Source organism: Balaenoptera ricei, chromosome 13, assembly GCF_028023285.1.
Source record: "Balaenoptera ricei isolate mBalRic1 chromosome 13, mBalRic1.hap2, whole genome shotgun sequence".
In the NCBI taxonomy this organism is placed as follows: Eukaryota; Metazoa; Chordata; class Mammalia; order Artiodactyla; family Balaenopteridae; genus Balaenoptera; species Balaenoptera ricei.
In genome coordinates, this window is record NC_082651.1 from 16,547,848 (window position 1) to 16,569,925 (window position 22,078).

Consider the following 22,078-nt stretch of genomic DNA (forward strand, 5'->3'; position numbering starts at 1 on the left):
AAATAATCCTGACACTCTGAGTGTAGGTGATTGAGAGAATGGGGCCACCGATTTCAGGAGTAGAGTCTGGAAGGGAAGCAGATTTTGCGAGTGAAGCACAGCTGTGGAGATCAATTTTGTGTTCTTGAATTTGACCTACTGCATTCATCCAGGAGATGGTGCTCCTTAGGTCAGAGCAGAGCTGGGAGGCAAAGCTGTGAGATACAGAGGCAAGGGGTGTACAGAGATCAGGGACTGAGTTAAAACAACTTGGGTTCAGACAAAACAGGGCCGTCAGCATTTCACAATGCCATTTGTAAGCTTTTACTTAATTCTTTTTATTGATTTATTTTTAACCTAATACACTTCTTGTCTCTATTAAAATACAAATTGAGTGTACCTGAATAATTGCATGGAAGAAACAAATGCCGAATATTATTTGTCTCCATTTTCTTCCAAGTATATTTTCTTCAAAAAATGAAGGTGTCATTTCGGTAAATGCTCGTCTGATATTTGCACGTAAACCTTTTGGAGGCTCATTGGTTACCTGTAGAGACCCCCGCGGCAGAGAGGGTGGTTGTACAGATACGCATTATTTCTGAGTAACACAAACAGGCTGAAGCCAGTCAGGGGACATAAATAAACAATGCCTGGGAGGCATTCCTGCCCTGTTTGCACCTGCTCTGTATCTTGCTTGGCCTCAGTCTCTGGAGAATAAGGGGTCCTCAGACCTATATTGTGTGAACCACCTCAACAAGAACCTCAGACACTTCCATTTGGTGTCCAGTTCTCTAAACATGGACCAGAAAGGATGCTCAGGCTTTCTGCACTGGATTTTCTGGTCATCTCAACATGCGGCATCACCCCACAATTTGCCTTGATGGCACAGGGCAGACAGGGAAGAGACATCCCTGGTTCCTGGGTGATCATTCATATGCAGAGGCTTCCCATATATTGGAAACTTCCAGCCTTGCAATCCAGCAACCATACTCCCTGTGGGCCTTCCTGTTTCCCAAATGCTGAAACATTCTCTTAACTCTGGGAGGGGTTCTGTACTCATTCCTCTGCATCCTTGACCTTTTCATATAGAGGGGAAGAGTGGAGGTGTTGAATGACCAGCAGCACTATGGCACGTAAGGATGGGCAATGGCCTGGGAAATTGGTTCCCTGCTCACTCTCCGGTGAAGGGACACCGACTCCCACTTCCCCACCTGGGCCACCTGGACTCTGACACAACCTGGCACAAGCCTGGGCTTCCTGGACCCACTCGGCGAACACCCTGAGGCCAATCATGTTACAGGCCAACCATACGTTACCTTGACAGAATTTTGAAGAACTGTAACCGGAAATGTATTACTAGGCATGGAACTTAAAAAAAGTCGAAATGTGTCCTTGATAACAATATCTGTTTAAAACAAAGACAAAACGACAAAAAAGGAAAATGCATACCTCTGAGTAACACTTTTCTGTAAGAAATAATTATTATAGGATAGCAAAAAAAAAAAAATATGCTGTAAGTTCTGTTTAAAGACTAGGTTTTCTATTTTAAGTATTTTATGTTGTAAAATCTTCTAAAACGGAGGTCAGGGGACTCTTAACAGAAGCTCTTCACACAAGTCAGTTTGGCAGTCTAGACGCTGGCAAATTTGAGTAAAGAAATTACTCAATTAATTTCTCAATTATTCAGTTTAATTTCACATTAATTTTCAATATGTGATAGAGATGCTAAGGACCTTTCCTTTGAAATTGGGAAAATTTTCAATTGAAAGAGAGGACAGTTACTACATTTACGCTCAAGAAGGGGTTTTAGTTTTTGTTTGTTTTTATTTATTTTTTATTTTTTTAGCCATTCAATTTAAGGAAAATTGCATGAAAATGACCAGAAAGCCCTCTGGAGAAAAAAGAAATTTGTCCCTTCTGCAGAGATGTTGCAAAGGGAGCTCAGGGAGCAGGGAAACAGAGAGACCTTACATACAGCATCAAGAAGTTAAGTCAATATACGCTTCCTTTCTGAGCTGTGGACAGAGAACCTAAGAAAGAACAAGCTCCATTCCAGGTTCAAAAGACTAAAGCAGAGCTGGGAAAATCATTGATCGCATCACAGGAAGACACAAGCATCATCGAAGGAGGCCTTTCTTGACATTGGTCTCCAAGTACAAGTGACGGTGTTTCTCCGACACTCTCGGCTTGTTCCCCTCTGAGGGAGGGCCCGGGCACTAGCTGTTCCTTCTACCTGAATGCTCTTCCTTTAGACTCCCTTACTTTCTTCAAGTGTTGATCAAACGCCACCTTCTCAAAGAGGTCTATCTAGACCATGCCATGTAAAACTGCTATCCACCCTTCCTCCTCACTCTCATTCCATCCCAACCTTTCTGATTCTCTTTACTTTCCTTTTAATTTTTTCCAAAGCACCGACCACATTCTATCATACCTTATAAATTACTTATTTGTTATGTAGTTTGTTATTGTCTCTCTCCCCTCACTAGCATGTAAGCTCAATGAGGGCAGATGACTATGGTTATTTTGTTCACCAACATACCCTAAGCATATAGAACAATGCATGGTACGTGGTAGGTTCTTGAATATTTATTAAATGAATGACTGCAGATTAAAGCTGAATTTATGCTTCTTGGCTTGGTAATCTAAATTCATGAGCTATATTAAAGAGCTAAAATTAAAAGTTAATTCTAGTACAATTGTAGAACAGCACTAAAGTTGCTTGTATGGTAAAAACTATTAGGCATAAGTCAAACATCATCAAAGTCTTAGGGCTAATGATTTCATTAACCAAAAAAACCAAAGAGTGAAAAAGGCCAGGTTTAGAGAAGCATTTTTTTAAAGTACTTTTTCTCTTATAATTGCAAAAGCATCAAGAATCTTAACTTTCATAGACATCATAGAAGTTTAGGGCTGGAATGGAATTAGAAATCATCTTAGTTGTGGGACTTCTAGCAATGATGCTATGCAGTCATTTTATTGTGGGGGAAACTGAGGTCCAGAGAAGAGGCGTGATATGTACAGTCAGGAAGTGATGGGGGCGAAACTCTAATCAGGTCTTAGAATTTCAAGCCCAGAGGGTATTTTTCTTCCTCTCTCTCTTTTTTCTTTCATTCACTTTCTCTTTTCAGTTTATTACCTGAATGTATTTTTTTTTTTTTTTTCTGGTTCAAGTTAAACATTAGAACTCAAATGGTTAAAAGTTAATAAACAGTTGTAACGAGGGCCAGGAGAGGATTTTTCTATCCACTTAAACACTTAAAATCCATCAACACCTTCGCTGGCTTCCATAGTCCATCCAGCCTCCTTGAAGGTCTGGCAAACACTCTTGTCCAGGTCATTGTGAAGTTGAACTACAGGTCCATACTTGGAAGGCTCACATAGTACCACTGCAGCAAACTGCTTTTTAGATGCCTTCCCAGCATTTTTTTTCCTAATCATAATCCTAATCATCAGGATTAGGAACAGTAGTAAAGACCTTCTTGTCATTTTTCTTTAATTATTTAAATAGAAATAAGCCACAGGCCCAGCAGGAAGCAAGCCACCTCTTATTTGCATTGCAAAGAGTGGAAAGAGTGGAGATTCTGGATGGCAGATGCTAATGACTGTTTATCCTTGATGGAATCAGCCTGCAGAAGGCAGGGCAGGGGGTACCCAGGGAATGAGGGGCCATCTAGGGGAAGGCTGCTAAGCCCTGTTTGTGGCTTGGTAACCAGTGCAGGCTGGCCGCCCTGTAAAGGAGCATCTCTTCACCTTAATAGGTAGCAATGAGGAAAGTCACATGCAAGATCATGTGCATATCTCTCACCTTCCTAGAAAGCCCTCTGTGGTCAGGGCAAAAAGGAGGACCCCAGAGAAAGAGCCCTGGATATCCCAGGCTGGGTATTCTCCTTCATAGCTTCCAGGGAGAGTGGTAAAGTGGGGCGCACACAGCTTATTACCAATAATACAGTTCCTAAGGTTTCAACTGTTTTGACACTACTATATAAAAATGAGTAGATTCTAACTCCACTTCTCTCTTTGCAGTCCATTATACTTTCTTGAGTGGGAAAGAAGGTGGTGATATTATAGTTAGTGGTGGCAACCATGACTCATGCTGGGCACCCCATGAGTGTGTGTGTGTGTGTGTGGGGGGGGGTGACTATGAGACACATGTGAAGGTTGATTGTCATGTGGGTTACAGAGGATAAAAAGTGGTAAAACACTACTCTGAGAATTGGTTCTAATTTGAACTTTGTTCCTGAACTTCTCTCATTCTGTAGTGAAAGATTTAATTTCTTTTTTTTTGTCCTAAGTCCATTTCTTATTTCTTTTCATCATGCCTAGATATAATTTATTTTGAATTCAAATGGCCTCCCATAGAAGGCAACATGAAACAGAAATGATCCAGGGGATCGTACCTTCAGCTTGGAGTCTGAACATCTTTATTTGAATCTGGGTTGTGTAACTTAACTACACCCCTCTAGATCTCAAATTTCTCCTTTTTAATATGGGTAAAACAATGCCAACAATAAATAAATATTATAAGGATTGGATTCAACAAGAAAGGCCACTTGAAAAAGGTATTATTATATAAATGCTATGTGCTCCACATACTTGAATCAGTGAAGGTTTTAATTAGCTCCTCCATTGCCAACATCCAAGAAACAGCAAGATGGCAGTTTTGCAAAAATACCCAGTTTCCTGATTTCATTGCATCTTTGATCATTCTTTCAGCAATGGGTCCTTGGCCTTGCCCCAGTGAAATTGACTGCACCCTGAATTGAACAACAACAACAATGAAATGCTGTTTTATATTATTTTTAAGCAATGCAAGTACTAAGAAATGTAAATATGGTAGGCTCTTGCCCTGCATATGCACACATTTCAAATCCTCATTCTGATAGATGTGCAAATATTTTTTCTTATTTTCTTGTTTTTGAAAATATTTTTTACTATAACACACAGAAGTGCAAAAAACAAATTTATGGTTCTTTGAATTATCTCAGATAAACATTTGTGGTTGAAAAGAGAACTTTGCCAACACTCCAGAGACGTCTCTCCTATGCCCCTTTCTACTCCAATCATTTTCCCTTCCTCCATCCTAAAGGTATCCATGGTCCTGACTTCCAACGCTATAGGTCAGTTTTTAAAAAACTTTTGAAAAATTGAAGTCTAACATATTTACAAAAGTACACAAATCATTAGTGTATGGCTTAATGAGTTCTCCCAAAGGGAATGTACGCATGTAGCACCATATAGTGCAAAAAAATAAATAAATAAAAGAACATTACTAGCACCCTCCCAATCAGTATCCTTCCTTATTCTCAAAGGCAACAACTATTTTGAATTCTAACACCATAGATTAATTTTGCTTGTTTTTGAATTTATATAAATGGAATCAAATAGCATATATATTTTTATATTTGGTCTATTTCGATCAACAATATTTCTTTAGATTAATTCATATTATTGTGTGTCATTGTAGTTCATTTTCATTGCTGAATAACATTCCACTGTGTGCTTATATCCCAATTCATTCATCCATTCTGCTCTTGATGAACATTTGGGTTATTTCTGGTTCTTGGCTGTTACAAACAATGCTGCCATAGACATTCTCAAAGATGTCTCTTGATATACATGTATTTTGTTTTTTTTTTAAAATTTATTTTAATTAATTTATTTTTGGCTGTGTTGGGTCCAAGTTGCTGCACGTGGCTTTCCCTAGTTGCGGCAAGTGGGGGTTGCTCTTCATTGCGGTGCATGGGCTTCTCATTGCGGTGGCTTCTTTTGTTGTGGAGCACGGGCTTTAGGTGCATGGGCTTCAGTAGTTGCGGTGCATGGGCCCAGTAGTTGTGCCCTGCAGATTCTAGAGCGCAGGCTCAGAAGTCGTGGCACACGGGCTTAGTTGCTCCGTGGCATGTGGGATCTTCCTGGACCAGGGATCAAACCCGTGTCCCCTGAATTGGCAGATGGATTCTTAACCACTGCGCCACCAGGGAAGTCCATACATGTGTACTCGTTTTGTTGTGTATATTCCTAGGAATGGAACTGCTGTTTGACATGTGTATGTTTAACTTTTTTTATAATGTCAAACTGTTTTTCAAAGTGATGCCACCATTCCACACACCTACCAGCAATAGATGAGAGTACTTGTTTTTTCCACATCCTTGCTGACACCTGGTGGATATATAATGGTATCTCACTGAGGTTTTAAATTGTTTCCCCTTTTCATAGGTTTATTTATTCACCATTTGGCTATTTCCTTTTATATCCCTCCCTTCTTTTTTTCTACTGGTTCACTTGTATTTTTCTTATTGATTTCTGAGAGTTCTTTACATTGGATATAAACCTTTTGTTATTATTTATTTATTTATTTTTACTGTCTCCATAGTTTTGTCTTTTCCAGAATGTCATATACTTGGAATCATACAGTATGTAGCCCTTTCAGATTGGCTTCTTTCACTTAGTAATATGCATTTAACGTTCAGCCATGTCTTTTCATGGCTTGATAGCTCATTTCTTTTGAATACTGAATAGTATTCCATTGTATAGATATATCACAGTTCATGTACTAAAGGACATCTATGTTGCTTCCCAGTTTTGGCAATTATGAATAAAGCTGCTATAAACATCCATGTGTAACATAGGTTCTTGTGTGAACATAAGTTTTCAACTCTTTTGGGTAAGTACCAGATTGCTGGGTCATATGATAAGAGTATGTTTAGTTTTGTAAGAAAACACCAAACTGTCTTCCAAATTGGCTGTACCACCTTGAATCTAACTTCTTTTAGATCGTGTCCATCGAATGTATATTTTCTATGTCACTAATATCTGCTCTTAGCTTATTATTTTTTCCTTCTGTTAGAGTTTAATAATTAAGTTTTAGATTGCTTAATTATTCTTAGTGGGAATATTAGCCTGACATTTCTGAAACCAGAAGTTATTAAACATGCATAAATTTACTGCTAGGTGCCTCATTACTAAACCTTAATGGTTTTTGATATGTTACACTGTTTTTGTCATTTACTTCCACTTATTGGACAATTGCCATTATGATTTCCCTTGAACAGATTGTTCAGAAGGACATTTTTTTGTTTTCCAAATATTAAAAAAATTAAGATTGATGTCTAAGATTTACTGTGGGCAGAGAATGTTTGTCATCTTTTCGAAATACGTGTCTTTTTTAGAACATGGTTAATTCTTATAAATGTTCCTTGTGTACTTAAGATCTTGCATTTGCTCTATTTGTTGAGTGTAAAGAGCAAGGTTGTTAATTTCATTGTCAAAATATTTTATATCCTTACCAATTTTGCAAATTTTATGTGCTTCACAGTAGTTATTATAGATGTGTTAAAAATTTCCACATTAATGTTGATTTACCAGTTTCTCCTTGTATCAATTTCTCCAGTTTTTGCTTTACATATTTCAAGCTTTGTTAGTTGTGTACAATTGTACAATTGGTGTTTCTTCTTTGTGTATTTTTCTTGTATATCATATAGTTCCCCTCTTTATCTCTAATATATATATATCTTTCCTCAAACTCTATTTCGTGATATGCATTGGAACTGTTAACAGCTTTCTTTTGGTTAGTATTTGCATAGTATATCTTTTGCATCTCTTTATTTTCTAACTTCCTGTGCTCTTTTTGTGTTGCATTTACATTTTCTAAGTAGTATAGAGTTGAATGTTGTTTTGAAAATCCAGTTTGATTTTCTTTATCTTTTCACAGGTGAGATATTTACTCTTATTTAGGTATGGATTGGCCAAAAGGTTCATTCGGGTTTTCCCATAAGATGTTACGGAAAACCCGAACGAACTTTTTGGCCAACCGAATATTTGGATTAATTTCTACTCTTTGGTTTGACTTTTTGCTTTACTATGCTTTATCTTTGAATTTTGTTCTTCTTCTCTTCTATCTAATGTTGGATTAAAATTTGCATTGTATATTCTTTTGTCCCTCTGCTGGCTTGGAAGCTATACATTATATATTATTTCAGTATTTTCCCTTAAAATTTCAACATATTCATTCAACTACAAATTTTCCTACAGCAATATAGAGTTATTCTGTACTTCTTTTTTCCTCCTGAATACATCAGGAACTTAGCACACATTAACTACTATTAACACCCCTCTCCATTCTCTGATTGCTGTTTTGAATTGTTTTACCTTTAATAATTCCTATGACATGTTTAAGACATACAAAAGTTATAAAGTTAATATTTACAATAAGTATCCATGTACCTGCAACCCAGCTTAAGAAGTAAAACATTATCTACATGATCTGAGTCTGCAGCGTGCCCCTCCCTGTTCACTTCTTTCATTACCCAAACTTCACCTCCCAAGGTCACTGCTATCCTGGTTTTAGTATAATTTCCCTATTTTTCTTTATTCTGTTATTGAAAAAATATGACTTCCTAAACAACATATAATATATATGTTTAAAAATTTTATACACTATATCAAACTTCTCCAATATTATATAGTTTTTGTGCAACTTAAATTTTTTGCTCAATATTAGTTTGTGAGACCCATCCATATTGATATACGTAGTCATAGTTTATTCATTTTCATGGCTATAGTGTATTGTATTTAATTTTATGAATAAACCACAATTTATATAATCATTTTTCTAGATGGACAATTTGGTTGTTTCCAGTGGTTTTTTTTTTTTTTTTTTTTTTTGGTATTATAAACGTTTCTCCAAATGTTCTTGAACATGGCTCCTTGCACGCATGTGACTGATTTTGTTGGAACATGCAAATTCAGTAGTGAATTGTTGGGATATGGGGAATGCTATCTTCAACTTTAGTGTACTGCTAATTATTCTTCAAAGTGATTTTAACCAATTTTTTACTCCCTCTTGCAATATGAATGTTTCTACAGCTCCCTATCTTTGCCAACATTTTGCTAATTTGATGAGTATGAAATGACATCTTCTAATGGTTTGAATTTGTTGTTTCTTAATTACTAGTGAGGTTGGACATCTTTTCATATGCTTATCAGGATTTAGATTTCCTTTTCTGAGAATTTCCCTTTCACGTTTTTTGTCTTTATTCCTATCGAACTGTTTTCTTTTTCTTATTAATTCACAGCAGCTCTTAAAAGTTCTGTATACTAATTCTTTGGTAGGACTTCAGAACCAAAGGCAAATGTGTAGGACCATTTGATGGTCAATTTTATGTGTCAACTTAACTGGGTCACATGGTACTCAGACATTAGGTCAAACATTATTCTGAATGAGTCTGTGGGGGTGTTTCTGGGTGAGATTAATATTTGAATCAGTAAACTGAGTAAAGCAGATTGCCCTCCTTAATGTGGATGGGCCCCATCCAATCAATTGAAGACTTGAATAGAACAAAAAGGCTGAGTAAGAGGGAAATCCTCTTGCCTGACTGTTTGAGCTGGGTCATTGCTTTTTTTCTGACCTTTGAATTCAGATAAAAACACTGACTTTTCTTGGGTCTTGAGCCTACTAGCTTTCAGACTGGGATTTGTACCATTATTACTCCTGGTTTTCAAGCCTTTGGACTTAGTCTAGAACTACACATCATCTCTCCTGGGTTTCTATCTTGCTGACTGCAGATTTGGGGCCTTATCAGTCTCCATAATCATGTAAACCAGTTTCTTATTTTACATACATAATATATATACACATATATAGGATAAAATATAGATAGGGCATTATATACATATTATATTTTTATATATCCCATTGGTTCTGTTTCTCTGGAGAAGCCTGACTAATACAGATTATGAACTTCAAAGAACAGATGGGATCCATCATCTTGTAATCACCAGTCCAGGGACCAGGCCAGACTAGCCACTCCATGCAAAGGCCTGTCAGAGCTGGAGATTACTTCCTAGATAGGAGACGCCTACTCTCCTCTGACACTCTGTGGTCTTGTGCACTTTCCTACCCATCAGGACACCATCTTGGGGAGGAGCAGGGGAAGAAGGAGTCAGGAAGACTGAGCTTTCATGAGAAAGAAGCCAAATCAGCTTACCCTGGAGACATTTAAACCAGAAGAAAATATAATATTGTAAATTCACAAGTTTAAACTTTCCCCTCCCTCTCTTAACCAGCAGAGTAGAAGCTCAGGAGAAAGATGAGATTAATAATACAACATAAAGAGCTATGGAATTTTTCGCACATTTGAGCATAAGGAATAAACTACAATCCTTTTACAGTTACATTAAAATAATGTCTTAAATAACAAATGTTTTAATCACTATTGCATTAGATTATTATACTTCAACATTTTAAACAATCTCCCCTTTGCTCAAATGAAGTTTACATCTGCTCTTACGATATTTAACACCATTTAACAACATGCATAGCTAAATATTAAAGTGTCTTAATTTATTTAGTAAGGAATACCTGAACTAGGAATTCACACTCCACTAAGGGAAGAAAAAAGGCAAATTTTAACAAGGAGATGTTCATATGAATTATTAAAATTGCACAATATGACCTTACCGTTCTGAATACCCGCTGTCCTGGGCAAACCTCTGAAATGCACCCATGGGATCTGAGCCTGTGCTTAAGATAAATACCAGGGGAGTTTTGTATGACATGTCTTGATACAGAGAGGGCAGGTCCACGGGTGGTGTCTCTACAAAGGATTTCCCAAGATTTTCTATTACAAAGTCTGTAAGAGCAAAAACCACCTGAAAATTGAAAGGAAAAACATTACAAAAATACTGGATGAGGTTCCAATTCAACAATGTATCAGAAGTTCTAGCCAGAACCATTAGGCAGGATAAAGAAATAAGGCATCCAGGGCTTCCCTGGTGGCGCAGTGGTTGAGAGTCTGCCTGCTAATGCAGGGGACACGGGTCGAGCCCTGGTCTGGGAAGATCCCATATGCTGCGGAGCGACTGGGCCCGTGAGCCACAATTACTGAGCCTGCGCGTCTGGAGCCTGTGCTCTGCAACAAGAGAGGCCGCGATAGTGAGAGGCCCGCGCACCGTGATGAAGAGTGGCCCCCACTTGCCGCAACTGGAGAAAGCCCTCGCACAGAAACGAAGACCCAACACAGCCATAAATAAATAAATAAATAAATAAAAATTAAAAAAAAAAAAAAAGAAATAAGGCATCCAAATCAGAAAGGAAGAAGTAAAATTGTCACTATTTGCAGATGATAAGATCTTATACAGTTGAGCTTTGAACAACATGAGTTTGAACTGCACATGTCCACTTATACGGTGGATTTTTTCCAATAAAAATGTACTATAGTACTACACAATCCATGGTTGGTTGAATGATGAGCAACCACAGATACAGAGGGCTGACTGTAAAGTTATATGTAGATTTTCTACTGTGCAGAGGGCCAGTGCCCCTAACCTCTGCATTGTCCAAGGGTCATCTGTGTATAGAAAATCCTAAAGACTTCACCAAAAAACTGTTAGACCTAATAAATGAATTAAGTAAAGTTGCAGGATACAAAATCAACATACAAAACCAGTTGTGTTTATACACACTACAGTGAAATATCTGAAAGAGAAATAAAGAAAACTATCTTGTCAGAAAGAAAAAACTAAATACCGTATATTAATGCATATATGTGGAATCTAGAAAAATGGTATAGATGATCTTATTTGCAAAACAGAAATAGAGACACAGAGGTAGAGAACAAACTTATGGACACCAAGGTGGGGAAAAGGGGCAGGTGGGATGAATTGGGAGATTGGGATTGACATATATACACTATTGATAGTATATATAAAATATATAACTAATGAGAACATACTGTATAGTATAGCTCAGGAAACTCTATTCAGTGCTCTGTGGTGACCTAAATGGGAAGGAAATCCAAAAAAGAGGGAATATATGTATACGCATAACTGATTCACTTTGCTGTACAGTAGAAACTAACACAACATTGTAAAGCAACTATACTCCAATAAAAATTAATTATAAAAAATAAAATAAAAAATAAATTTAAAAAAGAAAACTATCCACTTCCAATAGCATCAAAACCAATAAAATACTTAGGAATAAATTTAACCAAGTGAAAGATTTGTACACTGACAAGATATCGATAAAAGAAATTGAAGAAGACATAAACAAATGGAACGATATCCTGTGTTTGTGGATTATAAGAATTAATATTGTTAAAATGTCCATACTACCCGAAGTCATCTATAGATTCAATGCAATCCCTATCAAAATTCCATTGGCATTTTTCACAGAAATAGAAAAAAATTCCTAAATTTATATGGAACCACAAATGACCTGAAATTGCCAAAGCAATCCTGAGAAAGAAGATCAAAGCTGGAGGCAGGACACTTCCTGAATTCAAATCATATTCCAAAGGTGTAGTAATCAAAACAGTATGGTACTGACAAGAAAACAGACACATAGATGAATGGAACACAACTGAGAGTCCAGAAATAAACCCACACATATATGGTCTACTACTAATATTTGACAAGGAAGCCAAGAAAAATCAGTGGGAAAAGAATAGTCTCTTCAATAAATGGTGTTGGACAAACTGGACATTCACATGCCAAAGAATGAATTTGGACCACTATCCTACACCACTCATAAAAATCAACTCAAAATGAATTAAATATTTAAATGTAAGACCCAAATCCATAAAACTTCTAGAAGAAAACGGAGGGGAAAATTTCCTTGACATAGTTTTAGCAACGAGTTTTTGGATATGACACCAAAAGCACAAGCAGCAAAAACAAAAATAAACAAGTGGGACTATACCAAACTAAAAAGCTCCTGCACAGCAAAAGAAGTAACCAACAAAATAAAAAGGCAACCTATGGAATGGGAGAAGGTATCTTAAAACCATACATCTGATAAGGTGTTAAAATCCAAAATATGTAAGAAACTCATGAAACTCAATAGCAAAAACAAACAATCTGGTTAAAAAATGGGCAAAGGACCTAAATAGGCATTTTTCCAAAGGAGATATACAAATGGCCAACAGGTACATAAAAAGGTGCTCACCATCACTAATTATCAGGGAAATGCAAATCAAAACCACAATGAGATATCACCTCACACCTATTAGAATGACTGTTAACAAAAAGACAAGAGATATCTAGTGTTGGTGGAAAAAAGGGAACCCTTTTGCACTGTTGGCAGGAATGTAAATTGGTGTAGCCACTATGGAAAACAGAATGGAGGTTCCTTAACAAATTAAAAATATAGCTACCAGATGATCCAGTAATCCCACTTCTGGGTATTTATTTGAATGAAATGAAGTCACTACCTTGAAGAGATATCTGAACCCCCATATTCATTGCAGCCTTATTCACAATAGCCAAGACATGAAAACAATCTAAATATGCCTCCACAGATTAATGGGTAAAGACATTTGGTAAATATATACAATGGAATATCTTGCCATTTGTGATAGCATAGATGGACCTCGAGGACATTAAGTTAAGTGAAATAAATTAGACAGAGAAAGATAAACACTGTATGGTATCACTTACATGTGGAATCTAACAGAGCTGAACTCATAAGAAACAGAGAGTAGAATGCTGGTTGCCAGGGTATTGGGAGGGGGAAGAAATGGGGAGATGTTTCAAAGGGTACAAACTTCCAGTTATAAGATGAATAAGTAGTAGGGCTCGAATGTATAGCATGGTGACTCTAGTTAACAATATTATATATTTAAAAGTTAAGAGATTACATCTGAAATGTTCTCACCACACACACACACACACACACACACACACACACACACGGTAATTATATGAGGTGATGGATGTGTTAATTACCATATTGTGGTAATCATTTTGCAATATATGTATGTATCAAATCATCATGTTGTACATCTCTTAAACAATGTTACTTGTTAGTTATATCTCAGTAAATCTGGAAAAACAAATATAGCTCAGGCAATGTAAATTAAAAAACATGTCTCTATAGGTAACAATTCTATCATTCTAATATATATATATATATATACACACACACTTAATTAATTAATTAATTAATTTATTTGAGTTGGGTCTTCGTTGCTGCACACAGGCTTTCTCTAGTTGCGGCGAGTGGGGACTACTCTTCGTTGCAGTGCACGGGCTTCTCATTGTGGTGGCTTCTCTTGTTGTGGAGCACAGGCTCTAGGCACACGGGCTTCAGTAGTTGTGGCACGTGGGCTCTAGAGCACAGGCTCAGTAGTTGTGCCGCACGGGCTTAGTTGCTCCAAGGCATGTGGGATCTTCCCGGACCAGGGCTTGAACTCGTGTCCCCTGCATTGGCAGGTGGATTCTTAACCACTGCACCACCAGGGAAGTCCTCTAATATATTTTTATAAAAAGAAAATTATAAAGTAACGTTTCCCCCCTCCAAAAATAAATTTAATAAAATAATGTAACACTCTTGAGAGACACTCAACATAACAGGAATAGAGGGGAAATTCCTCAACCTGTTAAGAGGTATCAATGAAAACCCCACAGCTAACATCATACTTAATGGTGAAAACTGAATGCTTTTCCTCCTAAGATAGGTACAAGGCAAGTACATCCACTGCCATTCACTGCCATTACTTCTCTTCAACATTGTCCTGGATGTTCTAACTAGGGCAATTAGTTAAGAAAATAAAATAAAAGATATCTAGATTGGGAAGGAAGAAGTAAAAGCATCTCTATTTGCAGATGACAAGATCTTGTATATAGAAAATGCTATGAAACACAGTAAAAGTCTGTTAGAATAAACAAGTTCAGCAGGTTTGCAGTATACAAAAGTATACAGCCATCAACTGTATTTCTCTACAGTAGCAGTGAGAAAACCAACAATGAAATTAAGAATGCAATTCCACTTACAATAGCGACAGAAAGAACAAAATACTTAGAAGTAAATTTAACAAGAGAAATGCAAAACTTAGTCTTTGAGAACTACAAAACATTGTTGGAATAAATTAAAGAAGATCCAAATAAATGGAAAAACACCCCATGTACATGGATTGGAAGACTTAATGTTGTTAAGATGCCAATACTCCCTAAATTGAGCTACGGAGTCCAATCAAAATTCTGGCTGGTTTCTTTTCAGAAATTTCCAAGCTGATCCTAAATTCATATGGAATCTCAAGGGGCCCAGATTAGCCAAAATAATCTTGAAAAAGAAGAGCAAAGTTGGAAGACTCACACTTCCCAATTTTAAAATTTGCCACAAAGCTACAATAATCAACACAGTGCAGTAGTGGTATAAGGGTAGACACATAGATAAATGGACTAGAACTGATATATTAGAAATAAACTCTCAAAATTATGGTCAATTGATTTTTGGCAAGGGTGTCAAGATCATTCAATGGAAAAAGAAGAGTCTTTTCAACAAATGATGCTGGGACAACTGGATATTCACATGCAAAAGAATCAAGTTGGCTCCTTACCTAACACTATATAAAAATTAAATCAAAATGGATCAAAGATCTTGATGTAAGAGATAAAGTTTCATAACTCTTAAAAGAAAACATAGGAGTAAATCTTCATGACATTGAATTAGGCAATGGCTTTTTAGATGTGGCATCAAAAACATGGGCAACAAAAGAAAAACAAATTGGAAATCATCAAAATAAAAATTTAAAAGATTTTGTGTTTCAAAGGATGCCATAAAGAAAGTGAAAAGACAACCACAGAGTGGGAGAACATTTTTTTCTTTCAAATCATGTATCTCTTAAGGAAATTTTATTTAGAATATATAAAGAACTCTTTCAACTCCATAAGAAAAAGACAAATAGCTTTAAAAAGGCAAAGGAAGGCTTCCCTGGTGGCGCAGTGGTTGAGAATCTGCCTGCCAATGCAGGGGACACGGGTTCGAACCCTGGTCTGGGAAGATTCCACATGCCGTGGAGCAACTAGGCCCGTGAGCCACAACTACTGAGCCTGAGCGTCTGGAGCCTGTGATCCACAACAAGAGAGGCCACGATAGTGAGAGGCCTGCGCACTGCGATGAAGAGTGGCCCCCACTCGCCGCAACTAGAGAAAGCCCTCTCACAGAAACGAAGACCCAACATAGCCAAAAATAAATATAAAAACAAACAAATACATTAACTTAAAAAAATGGCAAAGGATCTGAATAGACAGTTCTACAAATAGCCAATAAACACAAGAAAATATGCTCACTATTGTTAGACAAGGACACCACAAGAAAATTACAGACCAATATCCTTGATGAACAAATATGCCAAATCCTCAACAAAATATTAGTGAACCAAGTTCAAAAATACATTAAAAGGATCATACACATAATCAAGTGAGACTTATTCCAGGGATGCAAGGATGGTTCAACGTTCGCAAATCAGTCACTGTGATACACCACATTAACAAAATGAAGGATAAAAAACATATAAGCACCTCAATAGATGCAGAAAAAGGCACTTCCCTGGTGGTCTGGTGGTTGAGAGTCTGCCTTCCAATGCAGGGGACGCAAGTTCTATCCCTGGTCGGGGAACTAAGATCCCACATGCTCTGGGGCAACTAAGCCCATGCGCCTACAACTACTGAGCCCACGTGCCACAACTACTGATTCTGCAAGCCACATCTAGAGAGCCCATGTGCCGCAATTACAGAGCCCACGTGCTCTGGAGCCCATGCACCACAACTAGAGAGAAGCCCATGTGCCACAATGAAGAACCCGTGCACTGTGACAAAAAATCCTGTGTGCCGCAACTAAGACCTGATGCAGCCATAAATAAATAAATAATAAATATTAAAAAATAGATGCAGAAAAAGCATTTGACAAAATTCAATACACATTTATGATAAAAACTTCAACAAAGTGGGAACATATCTCAACATAATAAAGACCATATATGACAAGCCCACAGCTAACATCATACTCAATAGTGAAAATGTAAAAGTCTTTCCTTTAAGAACAGGAACAAGGCAATGATGCCCACTCTTACTACTTTTATTCAACATAGTATTGGAAGTCCTGGCCAGAGCAATTAAGTAAGAAAAAAAAAAGACATCCAAATTGGAAAGGAAGTAATAAAACTGTCACTGTCTGCAGATGACATACTGTCATATATGGAAAACACTAAAGACTCTATCAAGAAACTGTTACAACTAATAAATGAATTCAGTAATATTGCAGGATACAAAATCAAGACACAAAAATCTGTTGTGTTTTTACACACTAATAACAAACTATATGAAAGAGAAAAAAAAGAAAGCAATCCCATTTACAATTACATCAAAAAGAATAAAATACCTAGGAATACATTTAACCAAGAGATGAAATACCTGTATATTGAAAACTACAAGACATTAATGACAAAAATTGAAGAAGACACAAATAAGTGGAAAGATATTCTGTGTTCATGTTTGGGAGAATCAATATTGTTAAAATGTCCACAATACCCAAGGCAATTTGCAGATTCAGTGCAATCTCTATCAAAATTCCAATTGCATTTTTCACAGAACTAGAATAAATAATCCTAAAGTTTGTACAGAACTGCAAAAAAACCTCTAATAGCCAAAGCAATCTTGAGAAAGAAGAACAGAGCTGGAGGCATCACACTCCCTGATTTCAAACTATGTTACAAAGCTCTAGTAATTAAAGCAGTATGATATTGGCATAAAAACAGACACACAGATCAATGGAACAGAACAAAGAGCCCAGAAATAAACCCAGGCATATATGGTCAGTTAAATCACATCAAAAGGATCAAGAATATAAAATGGGGAAAGCACGGTTTCTTCAATTAATGGTGTTGGGAAAACTAGACAGTCACATGCAAAAGAATGAAACTCAGCCACTATGTTACACTATACACGAATATTTACTCAAAATGTATTAAAGACTCGAACATAAGACTTGAAGCCATAAAATTCCTAGAAGAAAACATACGCAGTAAGCTCCTTGACACAGGTCTTGGTAATGAATTTTTGAATCTGACACCAAAAGCAAAAGCAACAAAAGTCAAAATAAATAAGTGGGGCTACATCATACTAAAAAGCTTATGCACTGCAAAAGAAACCAAAAAGCTTATGCACTGCAAAAGAAACTATCAACAAAATGAAAAGGCAACCTACTGAATAGTAGAAAATATTTGAAAATCTTAGATAAGTGGCTAATATACAAAATATACAAATAACTCATGCAACTCAATAGCAAAAAGCCCCCAAACAATCCAATTAAAAAATAGGCAGAAGATTTGAATAGGCATTTTTCCAAAAAAGACATACAGATGGCCAACAGGTACATGAAAAAGGTGCTCAGCATCATTAATCATCAGGGAAATGCAAATCAAAACCACAATGAGATATCATTTCATACCTGCTAAAAATGACTATTATCAAAAAGACAAGAAATAAGTGTTGGTGAGGATGTTGAGAAAAGGGAACCCTTGGGCACTGTTGGTGGGAATGTAAATTGGTGCAGCCACTATGGAAAACAGTGTCTAGGTCTGCAAAAAATTAAAAATAGCACTACTGTATGATCCAGCACTCACAATTCTGGATCTTTATCCTAAAATGGAAACACTAACTTGAAAAGATATATGCACCCCATGTTAACTACAGTACTATTTACAATAGCTAGGTCATGGAAACAACCTGTGTCCATCAATGGATAAATGAATAAAGAAAATGTGGTATATATATATATATATATATATATATATATATATATATATATATATACATACATACATACACACACACACACACAATAGAATATTATTCAGGCATGAAAAAGAATGAAATCTTTCCATTTGCAACAACATGAATGGCCCTTGAGGGCATTATACTGAGTGAAATAAGTCAGACAGAGAAAAATAAATATATTACCTCTCTTATATGTGTAGTCTTAAGAACAGCAGCAACAACAACAAACTCCTAGATACAGAGAACAGATTGGTGGTTGCCAGAGAGGGGAAAATGGGTGCAGAGGATGAAAAGGTTAAAAAAAAAAAAAAGTGTGTGTGTGTGTGGGAGAGAGAGAGAGAGAGAAAGAGAGAGAACGAACTTCATTTCCTAAGATCGGAATTCTTTTTTTTTTAAACATCTTTATTGGAGTATAATTGCTTTACAATGGTGCGCCAGTTTCTGCTTCATAACAAAGTGAATCAGTCATACATATACATACGTTCCCACATCTCCTCCCTCCTGCGTCTCCCCCCCTCCCCCCTTCCCCATCCCACCCCTCCAGGGGGTCACAAAGCACCAAGCTGATCTCCCTGTGCTATGCGGCTGCTTCCCACTAGCTATTTTACATTTGGTAGTGTATATATGTCCATGCCACTCTCTCACCCTGTCACATCTTACCCCTCCCCCTCCCCATATCCTCAAGTCCATTCTCTAGTAGGTCTGTGTCTTTATTCTCGTCTTGCCACTAGGTTCTTCATGACCCTTTTTTTTTTCCTTTTTTCCTTAGATTCCATATATATGTGTTAGCATACTGTATTTGTTTTTCTCTTTCTGACTTACTTCACTCTGTATGACAGACTCTAACTCCATCCACCTCACTACAAATACCTCCATTTCATTTCTTTTTATGGCTGAGTAATATTCCATTGTATATATGTGCCACATCTTCTTTATCCATTCATCCAATGATGGACACTTAGGTTGCTTCCATGTCCTGGTTATTGTAAATAGAGCTGCAATGAACATTTTGGTACATGACTCTTTTTGAATTATGGTTTTCTCAGGGTATATGCCCAGTAGTGGGATTGCTGGGTCGTATGGTAGTTCTATTTGTAGTTTTTTAAGGAACCTCCATACTGTTCTCCATAGTGGCTGTATCAATTTACATTCCCACCAACAGTGCAAGAGGGTTCCCTTTTCTCCACACCCTCTCCAGCATTTATTGTTTCTAGATTTTTTGATGATGGCCATTCTGACCGGTGTGAGATGATACCTCATTGTAGTTTTGATTTGCATTTCTCTAATGATTAGTGATGTTGAGCATCCTTTTATGTGTTTGTTGGCAATCTGTATATCTTCTTTGGAGAAATGTCTATTTAGGTCTTCTGCCCATTTTTGGATTGGGTTGTTTGTTTTTTTGTTATTGAGCTGCATGAGCTGCTTGTAAATCTTGGAGATTAATCCTTTGTCAGTTGCTTCACTTGCAAATATTTTCTCCCATTCTGAGGGTTGTCTTTTGGTCTTGTTTATGGTTTCCTTTGCTGTGCAAAAGCTTTTAAGTTTCATTAGGTCCCATTTGCTTATTTGTGTTTTTATTTCCATTTCTCTAGGAGCTGGGTCAAAAAGGATCTTGCTGTGATTTATGTCATAGAGTGTTCTGTCTATGTTTTCCTCTAAGAGTTTGATAGTGTTTGGCCTTACACTTAGGTCTTTAATCCATTTTGAGTTTATTTTTGTGTATGGTGTCAGGGAGTGTTCTAATTTCATACTTTTACATGTAGCTATCCAGTTTTCCCAGCACCACTTATTGAAGAGGTTGTCTTTTCTCCACTGTATATGCTTGCCTCCTTTATCAAAGATAAGCTGACCATATGTGCGTGGGTTTATCTCTGGGCTTTCTATCCTGTTCCATTGATCTATGTTTCTGTTTTTGTGCCAGTACCATACTGTCTTGATTACTGTAGCTTTGTAATATAGTCTGAAGTCAGGGAGCCTGATTCCTCCAGCTCCATTTTTCGTTCTCAAGATTGCTTTGGCTATTCGGGGTCTTTTGTGTTTCCATACAAATTGTGAAATTTTTTGTTCTAGTTCTGTGAAAAATGCCAGTGGTAGTTTGATAGGGATTGCACTGAATCTGTAGATTGCTTTGGGTACTTGAGTCATTTTCACAATGTTGATTCTTCCAATCCAAGAACATGGTATATCTCTCCATCTATTTGTATCATCTTTAATTTCTTTCATCAGTGTTTTATAATTTTCTGCACACAGGTCTTTTGTCTCCTTAGGTAGGTTTATTCCTAGATATTTTATTCTTTTTGTTGCAAAGGTAAACGGGAGTGTTTTCTTAATTTCACTTTCAGATTTTGCATCATTAGTGTATAGGAATGCAAGAAATTTCTGTGCATTAATTTTGTATCCTGCTACTTTACCAAATTCATTGATTAGCTCTAATAGTTTTCTGGTAGCATCTTTAGGATTCTCTGTGTATAGTGTCATGTCATCTGCAAACAGTGACAGCTTTACTTCTTCTTTTCTGATTTGGATTCCTTTTATTTCTTTTTCTTCTCTGATTGCTGTGGCTAACGCTTCCAAAACTATGTTGAATAATAGTGGTGAGAGTGGGCAACCTCGTCTTGTTCCTGATCTTAGTGGAAATGGTTTCAGTTTTTCACCATTGAGGACAATGTTGGCTGTGGGTTTGTCATATATGGCCTTTATTATGTTGAGGAAAGTTCCCTCTATGCCTACTTTCTGCAGGGCTTTTATCATAAATTAAGATCGGAATTCTTAACCTAGAATTATAAAATCATATGTGGGAGAGCATTCATACATTTTCTAAGAAGGCCTGCAACTTTCATCATATTCTTCAAAGGGTCCAAGTGACAAAAAAGAATCCCTGCCCTCAGGCTGACCTGCAGCCTGTGACTGGGAAGGGTGGGCAAGTATCCCTTGTGGAGCCCCTTTGCTGCTCCTATCAAAGCCTAGGTGGTGCCCAAGGGGAGTGACTCCGCCCACTTCCGGTTCAGGGCTCGATTCCATTTCCCATTCTATTTATTTCATATTTGCTCCCATGAGCAGCAGCTCTGACCACAGCCTGAAGGCCTGTCTCTGAGCTCTTCTGGGCCCTTCTCTGGGACCCTCTTCTCACAGTAGGCCCTCCCTCCAGTCCCTGCTAGGCTTTCCCAGCCAGGGCACTACTCCACGTCTAGCTGCTGCTCACCCCTTACCTCCCCACCAGATTGGATGTTGCTATGACACAGGAAATGATTTATATGAGAAGTTGAGAATATCACCCCTTCAAAGAGGTCCTCCTTGGTTCCCACCCTAAACTGGCTTTCACTCTATTACTTTTACTGAAACTTCCCATTCATGTCCTTCCAAGAACTTTTTGCAAATGGAAAATATTTTATTCTTTTATTTTCCCTCTCTCCCACTAGAATGTAAGCCCCTGGGAGTATGGACTTTGAATTTTTTCTTTTTCACAATTGTAGCCTCAGTGCCTAGAATACAATAATTACTCACCAAGGTATTTGTTAAATGTTCTATGAACAGAAGCTGAGGG

The 22,078-nt window shown here is 37.2% G+C and overlaps 1 protein-coding gene across 1 annotated transcript in view; it reads right to left on the bottom strand.

The window, feature by feature from the left end:
• Positions 1–22,078, bottom strand: part of DNAH6 (dynein axonemal heavy chain 6) — a 298,766-nt gene that overhangs the window by 41,101 nt on the left and 235,587 nt on the right. The window contains exons 64-67 of the mRNA XM_059942689.1: positions 10,436–10,626; positions 4,573–4,733; positions 1,296–1,384; positions 380–526 (exon numbers count right to left, since the gene is read on the bottom strand). Coding sequence (XP_059798672.1) covers positions 380–526; positions 1,296–1,384; positions 4,573–4,733; positions 10,436–10,626 — 588 coding nt within the window. The remainder of the gene's footprint in view (positions 1–379; positions 527–1,295; positions 1,385–4,572; positions 4,734–10,435; positions 10,627–22,078) is intronic.